At 38.0% G+C, this 12,582-nt stretch overlaps 1 protein-coding gene across 1 annotated transcript in view; it reads right to left on the bottom strand.

Annotated features, from left to right (window-relative positions):
- The window catches only part of ptpra (protein tyrosine phosphatase receptor type A), a 28,242-nt gene that overhangs the window by 2,888 nt on the left and 12,772 nt on the right, over positions 1 to 12,582 (bottom strand). The window contains exons 5-21 of the mRNA XM_058076279.2: positions 7,023 to 7,122; positions 6,793 to 6,866; positions 6,265 to 6,401; positions 5,724 to 5,814; positions 5,207 to 5,283; positions 5,077 to 5,113; positions 4,889 to 4,986; positions 3,668 to 3,787; positions 3,398 to 3,564; positions 3,179 to 3,314; positions 2,831 to 2,980; positions 2,623 to 2,716; positions 2,468 to 2,544; positions 2,244 to 2,378; positions 2,006 to 2,131; positions 1,521 to 1,672; positions 135 to 270 (exon numbers count right to left, since the gene is read on the bottom strand). Coding sequence (XP_057932262.2) covers positions 135 to 270; positions 1,521 to 1,672; positions 2,006 to 2,131; positions 2,244 to 2,378; positions 2,468 to 2,544; positions 2,623 to 2,716; positions 2,831 to 2,980; positions 3,179 to 3,314; positions 3,398 to 3,564; positions 3,668 to 3,787; positions 4,889 to 4,986; positions 5,077 to 5,113; positions 5,207 to 5,283; positions 5,724 to 5,814; positions 6,265 to 6,401; positions 6,793 to 6,866; positions 7,023 to 7,122 — 1,907 coding nt within the window. The remainder of the gene's footprint in view (positions 1 to 134; positions 271 to 1,520; positions 1,673 to 2,005; positions 2,132 to 2,243; positions 2,379 to 2,467; positions 2,545 to 2,622; positions 2,717 to 2,830; positions 2,981 to 3,178; positions 3,315 to 3,397; positions 3,565 to 3,667; positions 3,788 to 4,888; positions 4,987 to 5,076; positions 5,114 to 5,206; positions 5,284 to 5,723; positions 5,815 to 6,264; positions 6,402 to 6,792; positions 6,867 to 7,022; positions 7,123 to 12,582) is intronic.

The raw sequence follows: 12,582 nt of genomic DNA on the forward strand, positions 1-12,582 counted from the left end.
GGTGTAAAAAAAAAAAAAGCACATCAATATTACATTCAGTGACAATATATTAGTGCAATGCTTGTGGATAATAAAGTGTATAATATAAAGTCGGTGTGTATCTAGTATGGAAATTTTTTTTAAGTGCTGCTCACCAGTGTCTGCACCATGTGGGGTCTCTGCAGTCTGAGGCTCTTGACTGTCTGGAAAACATCCAGGATGCCTTCTGCCTTCACCCTCTCCAGGACTGTACTCAACGCACAGAATGTCCCCGTCCTGCCTGCACCAGCGCTGCACAAAAATATGGACTTATTTTTAAACCCACCTCAGGAAGCAGGTTTATAAATATCACATAGAAAGAAAACACGGAATGCAAAGTGCTTCCTGGTAGGAGAAGGTACCTCGTTGTGTTGTGATGTTTCCCAGAATAGAATAGATTGTGATGATGCTAATTTATTTATTTATTTTGATTGATCGCTTTGTGCGCTACTATGAAGTGGGAGTTTGTGGCACACGCAGTGACTGGATGGGAAAGTTAATGCTATGGCATTAACACTCAAGTTTGGCATCAAACACTGGTGTGGCTGACGTGGTAACCACCATGTGGCGCTATTACTCTGCAATTACCACAAATTGTCATACTGTAGTGTGGCCGGTTTGTGTCCCCAGGAAATAAAATACATACATGTATAAAATAAATACTGTCGGTCCTCGTTATATAGCGGTTTTAATTAGTTTATTTTATTTTATTTGGGCAAATATATGAAACATTACAGTGCATTTCTTACATGAATCAAAATATAACTTTGCATTATTTAAATATCTGATCACAAGCCCAAAATTGTTATTATCATTATTATCATTATTGTTATAATCTTTATCATTATTACCATTATTATTGTTAATATCATTAATATTACCATTTTCATCATTATAGTTGTAACAATTTTTGGATTTTTTTTCATTATTTAATTTTACAGACTCAAACATCAGTTTCTTCTTGTTAAGCCCAACCTTGAAGTTTTAGTTAATAAATGATCACTGTTTGGTGGCTGCCTGTGGCCTATTATTCGTCTAAAAATATTTAAATACAACCTATATGTAGTATTCTGGTCACTAGGCATCAGTAATGTAATGAGGCATGACGTTAAGATTTCAAACTGCATGGAGACCAGCTACTTGGCCAGCACAGCCGAGTCGACATGCCATGGCTGAGATCAAGTGGAGAAAAACAGGTTCTCCTCTCATTCAGTGTGGAAGTGGTAAGCTATTGGCTCCTTCTTCCTTCCTCCCTATTCCGTTTGAAACCCTACATTTAGAATAAGTAAAATGGAGATGCTAACTAGTTAGCTCTGTAGCTTGCTATGCCAGTAGCAACCGTCTCTTGCAGTGATAACCTAGGTTTTACATGTGAAGTATAACACCAAAGAATAATAACAGTGTAAAAGTCACTATGAGGTTTTCTATTGTTTATTGGTGGACTGATTAAATGATTAAATTGCCTCTAAACCTCTGTGGCGTGTAGCTAACATGCCGCTTACCTGCAATGCACTGTGATTGGATGGTTGCCAGACTGCTGTTGTTGTTTCTGCACTGCAGCTATTATATTGATCATGCCTTTCCCATCAGTGGGGATGCCCACCTCTGGCCAGCCATGGAAATGAAACTGACGCACTGCTCGAGCCTTGTTCTCCTAGATGGATGGATGGATGGATGGAGAAAGGAGGAAAAAGAAGAGGTAAGATGACCGGCATAATGCACTGTGTTGATGACACACGGTGGAAGTGAACATGGGATTGATATACAGTGGCAACCATTTACTGTATTTGCAAAGTTCACAAATTTACAGTAGTTTGAAAGAAAAAGAAAAAAATACTTACATAGCCAATATTACAAATGGTCACTTTTTTTGTTTTATAAATTGGTTATCTTTAGAAAATGAATGTAAATTACACCGTGAGTTGAATGCTTTCAGGTGCAACTGTAAATCACAATTGTTTTATATAGTTTAGTCATTTTTATTTACCCTGTTGTTGGTGACTAGGAGGTCACGCACTGTATAACTTTCACTCTCTTCCTCCCTTTTAAGCTCAATGGAGATGTCCCCATAGACAACCACTCCATCACTGGGCCAATACTGAGCACACTTTTCCTACGGGAGTAAACCAGATCCGTAAATTAGAAGAAAAATCCATCTTCCTGAAGGTGTATTTTATTTTCTCTTACATAAATACACTAACAATCATGAGCAGACATCCACAAACCTGCCCTCTCTCCTCCAGCTCAGTGAGCATCACTATTGAGCAGCTTCTCCACTCCCAGATCATCCTCCAAAAGTCCTCAATGGTGTGCTGCAGGGGGCCTTGGCTCGCCATGTAAGAGTCTTTCTGCCGATAACCCTGCAGTTAACAGTTAAGAGTGAGTGATGTCGAGATGGAGAGAGAAGATAAGTGAATGTCTGAGAGCATGAAGGAGGTTTTAGACTTACGTCAATGAAAGATGCGTTGACGTAGTCGGTGTTCTCCTCTCCTCTTTTCACTGGAATGATCACTCTGTTGAACTCGTCTGTAAAAGAGCATCATCACACGATGTTTTGTTAACACCGCGCAGCAATCGTAATTGCGCCAATAAAGCGTCACGCACATGGAATGATCTGTAGAACTCTGTTCTTCTTCATGTTGGCTGGCAGATTGCCTGTCCTCATCTTATCATTCTGGATCTTGATGGATGTGAGTTTCTAGAAATATGACATAACCTTTATTTAGATATTGATAATCTACACACACAACATCGATCCTATTTGAGTTCAGGCAGATCAACAGAAATGTGCAAAGCCAACACATGAAGGAACCTTGAATTCAGCCTCTAGACCACTGCAGCCAGATCCAGGGGCAGGGGCGTACAGTTTGGCCAGGTGAGACTCCAGAGAGGTCACCTCCAGTTCTGTGTCTCCGTACAGATAGTGTTCTAGCAACGCTTGGAAGATGAACACGTACTGCATCTGTGGAGCGGGAAAGAACACAGCGAGGAAATATGACTTTGCTAGTTTGTGATTATATTTTACTGCCTTAGAGCAATTATGGCAATGAAATGTGCATTTTTCATCTGGATAAACTTTGAAGTTGTTAACTTGTGCACATAAAAAGGTGTGGATTAGACTTTTGGTTTCACTTTTCAGTTTTGAGTGTGGCCGACTTACATCAGTTTGGACCATCTGACAGCGTTGGGCTCGAATCCTGGTGACAAAGCCGAACACATCCACTTTCCTCTCAGCATTCATCATGTCTAACATGGCATCTATCACGATGAATGTACCCGTTCTCCCTACTCCCGCACTGCACGTGATAGAAAAAAAACATTAGTTCTTGACCGTTGTACAGCACAGCATTACGCAAACACACCTCAAATGCTTATTTACCTGCAGTGGACCACAATGGGTCCAGCATATTGAGGGTTGCACGTTTTCACTTTCTTGAGAAACTTCAGCATTCCGATAGGCGTGAAGGGGACACCGAAGTCCGGCCAGCTGGTGAAGTGAAACTGAGTGACGAGTCTTTGAGGCTTTTTTCCAGACACATCCCCAACCTGCGACACAAGCAAACCAACTCCCGTCAGTATCACTGTTAATTAAAAATAATCAATACTTCCAGGCTCATTTGGACCCGAACATGCTTTTGTACAGTAATACCTGCTGGATGCAAAATTTTCGGATGGTGTAATCTACAAGAACCATCGTGTCTTCCACAGAAACACGGATGTTCCCATATGTCCAACAGCCCTGGTCCGGCCAGTACTGTGCACACTTACACTGAAAAAGAGACACAATTGACAAAGCAGCATTTAGTAGCGAATTAACTTGCTTGTTTTTTTAATGCACAAGATTAGACACATGCAATCCAGAAAATGATATGTAAATATTACACTTAGGGGGGAAAAAGTGGGCTAATAAATTGACAATAAAAGCACAAATACTGCGGATTTCAGAAAACAACAGATGGAATGATACAGCACTCTACAAGAAGCAATGAAGTCTGCAAAATTAAATAATAAAAAAAATCTAAATTTTTTTACAACTATAAATGATGAAAATTGTAATATTAATGATGATTATAATAATGGTGATAATAATAACAATAATGGTGATAATGATAAAGATGATAACAATAATAATAATATTACAATGATAATAATAACAGGGGAGAACAAGACAGTGGCATGAACATGATTATATCTTGCAAAAAAAGGTAGGCATTTATAAGCTTTTGCTTCGGCCTACTCCTTTTTGGCTTGTGATCAGATAGTTGAATACAAATGTAAATAATGGAATATATTTTGATTGATGTAAGAAATGCATTGTAATGTTTCATATATTTGCCCAAATAAAAAAAAAACTGCAAAATAAAACATAATAATTTCTTAAAATCGACAGGCTAAAATTTGTGGCAGCTTTTTAAAAAAACAAAGAAAGAATTGGACCCCATGCATATAAACAAAGTATGTTCAGTCGCCACAAGACACTGAAAAGATGGATTCAAACATGATATGTAGTATTCTACACTAGTCACCAGGGGTCACTGTAATGTTACTGTATATGTTTGGTCAGATCATCAGATGATGGCTGGAACAAGAAGCTTTTTTTTTAAATCTCACAACAGACAAAATAATCCCTAAAACACAGACAACTGGAGCGACTACCCATGCAAACCTGTAACGCTGAGCACTCGATGTCACTTCGTGTGCAGCCATCGCTTATGGAAACACATACGGCTCTAATAATGTTAAAAACTATTTATAAGGTCGGAAACTGTTTTTCTATGCTCTAAATACAAAATTAAGGAATCCTAGTATGAGAAAATTCACTCAATAAATGAGGTATTACTGTATTTTGTTTTGGGATTTGCTCTCCCACCTCTTTCCTCTCCTTCAGATTGGTCACCATGACTATGGTGGCTGTGTTCTGTTCCCAGATCATTCGCCAATAGTCATTTACTGTTTCCTCCTTGGGCCCTGAGGGTAACAAGGAAATGATCAACTCGTTATTTGTAACTTATTTGTTGTTACCTTGAGCTGTGTTTAAGTGATATTTAGAAATGTTACCTTGAGCTGCAATAAACTTGTTCTTCTCCTGGTAACCCTGGAAAAAAGTAAAGAGACAAAATAAGGATCAATTGTGGGGAAAAAAAAAACACTTTTTGTGAATTCAAGTGAATATTATTATTGTACAAACGTTTATGAAGGAGGCATTGATGAAGTCAGAGTCGGGGACTCCTTCCAGAGATGAGAGATGCACCCTTGAGTGATCATCTATGACAAGAAAATGGGTTGGAATTACTCACTGTCATATTTTCAAAGCACTCTACAAGAAGCAATGAAGTCTGTAAAATAAAAAAAAATCCAAAAATTGTTACAACTGTAATGATGAAAATGGCAATATTAATGATGATTATAATAATGGTGATAATAATAACAATAATGATGGTAATAATGATAATAACAATAATAATATTACAATTATAATAATAACAGGGGAAAACAAGACAGTGGCATGAACATGTTTATATCTTGCAAAAAGGGGTAGGCATTTATAAGCTTTTGCTACTCCTTTTGGGCTTGTGATCAGATAGTTGAATCCAAATGTAAATAATGGAAAGTTATATTTTGATTGATGTAAGAAATGCACTGCAATGTTTCATATATTTGCCCAATTAAAATAAAAAAAGAAAATTATGTGACAGTTCCCTCACATGGCAGGATGTTAACATATCTGTTCTTTTCTTTATTCTCTTCCTTGGAGGCAGCGTCACACGTTGCCTGGATAGGGCAGACTGGCAGAGCCTGAACACAGAAACACAGATGCAGATAAGGGAGCGGAAGGACTGATAACTCCAATATTTCAATGCAGTTTGTGGCAATTTTTGTCTCTTTTTTTAAGTCTGATTCATGTCTGTCAGATGCAGACGTGAACTGAAAAGCAACAATAATATATTATGAAGTGACATCACACGACTTGAATTTTTTAATTTTAATTTTAGTAAACAGGTGTGGTTGTTTTGCAAAACTGAATTAATGAATTTCACATAAAATTTGATTAAAAACACCACTTTATCCGACTATCAATTATATTGTGGCTTATCGTACCTAAGTATTACCATCAAATATAGTTTTAAGTACTAGCAGTTCTGTATTAGCAGTTACTCATCACATAAACACATCACACTAAGTTGTAAATCATCATTTTCAATGTAATATAACGTTAAAATATAACGTTTTGATAGTGTTCCATACATTAAACTCCTCCCTGAATAGCTTGTTGTCATCAGCCATGCGACGATTCATTTCTTCCTCCAGCTTGTCCACAGGAAGGGGTGGGTACTTCCTGTTTGTGCTCGGTGAACGGGCCAATAGCGGCACACTCTGGAGTTCTGGCACCGGCGACAAGGAAGGAAAGAGGTAGGAGTGAGGAGATGAGGGAAGGAATGGGAGGGAGGGGGTGATACAGGTTGACAGGGTAAGAACAAATGAATGGCCAACTTTTAAGCATTCAGTGTCTTTGTTAAACATGACCACCAGAGGGCGATGTGAGCCAATACTGCTTCAGGAATCAGAGAACAGAGAACAAAACAGTCTATGAAATGTTATCAGTTCAGGGAGACAGATCAATCAAAGCTTATCAGAAGCAAAGCAGACTAACAAGTTTGGCCAAGCCAGCATTACATATGATAGGACAGCCAAGCAAACAAAATGACTGGCGGAAAATAAGCAGTCACATTTGAAGATATGTGTCAGACAAAGATTATTATGCAAACGCTTTACCTGTATCATCTGATCTACCATTAGCCAGTCTGAACGAGTTGGAGTGGCTTCCAGCCTGCTTGTATTTCTTAAACCTGCCAATGAACAAAAACAATGGAGCAATGATTCACGCGCCATCTGCGACACGTCCAAATTTGGTCCAACATCAGTCATCGCTATGGTAACATCAGCATCTTAAGACATTCACTGCAAGTCTTCGCCGAGGGAGTCCTTCTTTGCCTTTCACCAACCTGAGCATGTAGAGGATGATAATGATGAAGATGATGACCAACAGGAAGGACAGGGCCACCATCACTGCTATGATTGGCATGTCATTGGAAGGGCTGTCATCTTGGTGAGGGACAGAAAGAGAGAAACAGTCAGTACATTAGCTGAACAATAAAGTACAAATATGTTACTTTATTATATACGTTTTCTATGTACTGTATATAAATCATGTTTTTTTCTGTTAAAAAGGGTACATGTTTATTGGATAATGACAATACGGTATGTAGTGCATGATATGTACAGGATCAGGGAGATCTACCTCCTCCTCCTATTATTATTGTTATTATTATTATTATTATTAGGGATGTCCAATATTGGCCTTTTTGCAGCAAATCTCAATTTACGATACAAATATAATCAGATATCGATACCTATATGCAAAACATCTCCTGTGGTGGAATCACCTGTTGTATACAGTATTTTTTTAATATCCGTTTGCATGATCGGGGAATAATGTGATACAGATATCACATTTTTATTTATGGGTACCAATTATTATCGGACATCCCTAATTATTATTATTAGCTAACATTATTTTTTATGTTTAAACCCCTCATTTCCAAGGTGTGGTGGCTTTTATTTTACTGTGGTGGTGCGCTACACTCCTTACATTTAGCGGAAACTTTGTTGTATCTACACCAAGGGTGGGCAAACTACGGCCCGGGGGCCACATCCTGCCCGCCAAGTGTTTGAATACGGCCCGCCCAATCTTTCCAAAGTATTTCATTTAAACTCAACATACAACCTGGCATCATGGCCTGAGCCAACCTTTTGATGGTTTTATCAATTTCGTTTTTTGACATGGTCTGTTGTTTACAAAGTGCTCCTGAAAAAAGGGACACAAGCACACAATAATAATAATAATTATTATTATTAGATTATTAGATTATTGTAATAATTATTAGAACTATTATGATTATTATAATTATTATATTGATGCTAATTACTATATTAATTATATATAATATTATTGTTATATTTGCATATTTTACATAATAATAATATAATAATTATTATTTTAATTTTATTGTAATTATTATAATGTTTTGTTATTTTTCAAATATTTTAATATAAATATAAAATAATAAATAATAATAGCAGATTGCATGACAATTTTACAGATACAATAATACCAGGTGGACTGTTACGTGTAAAATATATAGTCTGCCCCCCCCCCCCCCCGCAAATTTTGTCATATCAATGCGGCCCGCGAGTCAAAAAGTTTGCCCACCCCTGATCTACACAATACTATATTTGATGCGCTTAATGCAATGTCATTGATTAAAAATCAAAATGGAATTTAAAAATACTATCTATAGCAGTTAAATGCTGTCCTCTAAATTATGTGGTAAACTACCATTTATCTTAATTAACTCCAGATTTTGACGAGATGACGTTCATTCATTCATTTTCTACTGCTTTTCCTCACAAGGGTCGCAGGGGTGCTGGAGCCTATCCCAGCTGTCTTCAGGCGAGAGGTGGGGTACACCCTGGACTGGTGGCCAGCCAATCAAAGGGCACATAAAGACAAACAACCATTCACACTCACATTCATACCTATGGACAATTTGGAGTGAATTAACCTAGCATGTTTTTGGAATGTGGGAGGAAACCGGAGTACCCGGAGAAAACCCAAGCATGCACGGGGAGAACATGCAAACTCCACACAGAGATGGCCGAGGGTGAAATTGTGAGGTCTGCGCGCTAGCCACTTGACCACCGTGCCGCCCACGAGATGACGTAAACAATACTAATTCAACTCGCAGCAGGTGTTGATGTTATTTTATGTTTTTTGAAATTAATACACAAAAGAGATAATATTTTTGTGTTTACTGATTTACCAGGCCATTGAAATGTACAATTCCATGTTTAAAAAAACGTTTTATTACTATCCATCCTATTCATACCTATCCTATTCACCTAATTCAGGCGAAGGCGGACTACAGCCTGGCCTGCTTACCAATCAACTACAGGGCGCATGTTTTATCTTATTGTGGAAGTTTCACTCTAATTCATAATTAGCTTCAGGCTGCAGTAAAAGGAAAGAAGCAAGAGGATTTTCTACATCTTTCCTTTCCGTAATGGTTATCCGTGTTAATATTTAATTAGGTTTCTAAAGAAAAACACAAGTGCAACAGTGGCGTCTCTTAGAGCAGATAAATTGCACTTTAAACCAAAGGGTCAACTCTCTGCTTCTGTGACTCGTTATACGCCAAGTGATGGCAGACAGAAGATGACTGTCTCAACTAATGAAACATTTACGCCGTTTGCTGTGAATTCTGTATGAATTATTCCGAGCATAAATGTTAAATGATCTCTGCAGGTCAGAAGTATGAGAGTAGTAGAGGCTAGGATAGATGAGTCTAGTGGAGGTGGTTTGAGGATTACACCAAAGCAGTTAATTTTTTCTTTTCAACTTACAATAGGTGAGCTATTTTGTATCGGTTTCTATCAGATGCATGAGTTATACTCAATTCCATATGCTCCCTATGACCTTTCACCGCGACACTTAAAACACAAAAGGACATGAGTTTTGTCTGAATGACAATAGGAGTTTGTGTAAAAGAAAACACTGGCCGCTGTTTGTCTGCTGACCCGCTGTGCAAGACACATTAAACCACAACAAAAGAGGAGAATCCTCTAGACAAATGTATGGTAGTGCTGACACTGCACGGACAAAAAAAAATTGTCAACTCAATATTCAAGAAAGCTCTGCGGACTTGACCGCACCATTTGACTATGAGACCATGTGTGAGTTCTACAGAGACCGGTTTGGAAAGTCATTCAGCTATGTAGCATTTTCACGCATAGTTTGCTACTCTTTTCAGTGTTCACCCTCAGACAATGTGCACACTGAGTAAAATAGGAGCACGGCAGGCTGCAAAGATCATGCGGACCTGACAGGGCCTTCAGCCATTTAATGGGATCTATAAGGGTTTCAACAAAAGGCTCTCAGAGAGCCAGATGGTGACAATGAAGCAGTTAGGAAACACCTATAAAGCCAAAATGACTACCACATAGTAGTCAATCCATATTGTGTGTGCTGCAAACCAACCAATTAGTTGTGTTATTATGGTTTAGGGCAGTGGTCTCAAACATGCTGCCCGCGGGCCAAATGTGGCCCGCAGGACACTAGTTTGGGGCCCCCGCCTTGATATGAAAGTTTAATGTTAGTGCGGCCCGCGCAAGTTTGATATGGATGCTGTATGGTATCATGTACCCAGAAAAAAATATTACGTTTGATTAATGTTCATGTTAAAAGGTTAAATAACTGTTAATAGTTATCCTCCCTATCCGTGTGGAAGTGGTAAGTTTTTGGCTATTTAAGTTTAAAGGAAATAACTTGAAGGATACCGTTTAGGTCGCTAGCTCTCTAGTTTGCAAGTTAGCATGTGTCTCAAGACCCTGCAGTTGCGCAATATGTTGTAAATAAAAAGAGTATAAATGTGACTATAGTCGTGTTTTGTCATGTCTACAGGGCTCTAATAATGCTTTGTTCATTTTAATCTGAAAAAAATAATTTGTCTACCCACCAACTATATGTGGTTTCTTAAGTTTTTATTATTTGCTGTTTTATTATTATTATTATATTTATTTATTACTGATTGATTTTCTTTATTCTTGATTTGTTTATTTATTTTTCATCTTATTTTGTGTAGAAAAATAAAAATTAAGATATTTGAGAACAGTGGAATGTTTTATCCGAGCTTTTCTTGTAGAAAATCAACCAAAGCGAAGTTTTTTTTTTTTTTTTGAAAACCTGATGCGGCCCAGTCTCACCCAGACCCGAGCTCCAGTGGCCCCCCAAGTAAATTGAGTTTGAGACCCCTGGTTTAGGGTCAGCACATAATAGCAATTCTCATAATAGCTGAGGAAGGAGTCATCTCTTCAACAACAGCTTTTTGGAAAGCCGGGCATCGTTCATTTGGGTAGTCCGACTCCGATTCTTGCGGATGACTGGCTAAATGGAAAACCGTCACGACAGGATATATCCAGACCTGTTACAATGGAGTCTAAAAGCAGAAAAGTGGATAACTATTTTAAATATTCAAAAGGTTGGACTCTTGACTAGAAAGCTTCTGTTGCTGCTTTTTTAACAGCCTTCATAGAGACACTCGGAAGACCGTGTTCCAGATACATGACCCGCCAAACATGCTGCAATATATTTAGAGAGGACCAAGCAGCTGTTTTATGACAGTGTACTTTTTAGCCGAGTCAAACTTGCCACATGTATTATTCGGGGCAATAGGTGACAAACATGCTGCGTTCACTTAAGATCAAATTAAATAGAAGCCAGACAAACAAAAGCCCTTAAATAGTCTTCGACACAATGAGCAGCTATTGGACAGAAATGCCGAGCACGACACACATGATGTCTGAATCACTCGGAAAACAATGGCAGTGAATGTAAGTATGGCAACTTGTCCTATTCGTCGAAGAGTCTCATGCGTGTCAATGGCAATGTCCACAGCCCACGCTGAATCACTGGGGGAAAAAAATGAGTCACTTCTTTTATGATCATATGACAATTATTATGTTGCTTCTTCATGGGACTCTGGTCTACTGACGGATACTTTTGCTGGTTGAATTCTGAAATTGCCGAGGGCAAAGGTGACCTGAATGCACCGTTTTGGGGGGCATTAATCACAATTTAGACCTCTATTTTCCCATCATGATTCTATTACAGAAATCACTCCACACTCTTTATTGCTCTCTTGTTCTACCATATCTTACTTGTGGAAATATGGAGTAATAACTATTAAAGCAATTTTCACTCGCAAAATGTACTGCAAAAAAGGTCAGTAAGGATAATTCATAAAGCCGCCTACAGAGAACATACTAACTCCTTATTTCTAAAATCACAAATACTTAAACTTGCCGATATAGTTCATCTTCAAACAGCTAAAATAATGCACAAGACTAAAAATAACCAATTACCTAAAAATGTCACCCAATACTTCTCTACAATAGAGTAGAAATATGATCTCAGGGAAGAACATTTAAAACACTTAAATGCTAGGACTACGTTAAAAAGCCATAGCATTTCAGTATGTGGAATCAAACTATGGAATGGATTGAGTAAGGAAATCAAACAATGCACAACGATGAGCCAATTCAAGAAACAATACAAGCAGTTGATGTTTGCTAAATACAAGGATGAAGAGTCTTGAACCAGTCATGATGTGCTATATATATCACTATATTGACGGTTACTATGGTACACATAATGTCGTTGTATGGTCATATCCCCATTACTATTACAAATCAGAAACAGATAGCTAAGGTCAAAAGGTCAGATACCTCCAATATTTTTCAGCTTCTAGCCCAGGCTCTGATTTTTTTTTTTTTTAAATGATACCCGATACAAGTTGTTTAACGTAGTCAAGGTCAAAGATCAAATCAGTACATCCATACCATGGAGACAATAGATTTTTAAGGATATCTGATCCACAATGCCTGAGGTGACTGGGGTCAAAGGTTGTACCAATACACATTTTTGTCTGTGATCTACTGGTGGTTATT

Source organism: Doryrhamphus excisus, linkage group LG11 (assembly GCF_037039965.1).
Source record: "Doryrhamphus excisus strain RoL-2023G ecotype Guam linkage group LG11, RoL_Dexc_Guam_v1.1, whole genome shotgun sequence".
NCBI lineage: Eukaryota > Metazoa > Chordata > Actinopteri > Syngnathiformes > Syngnathidae > Doryrhamphus > Doryrhamphus excisus.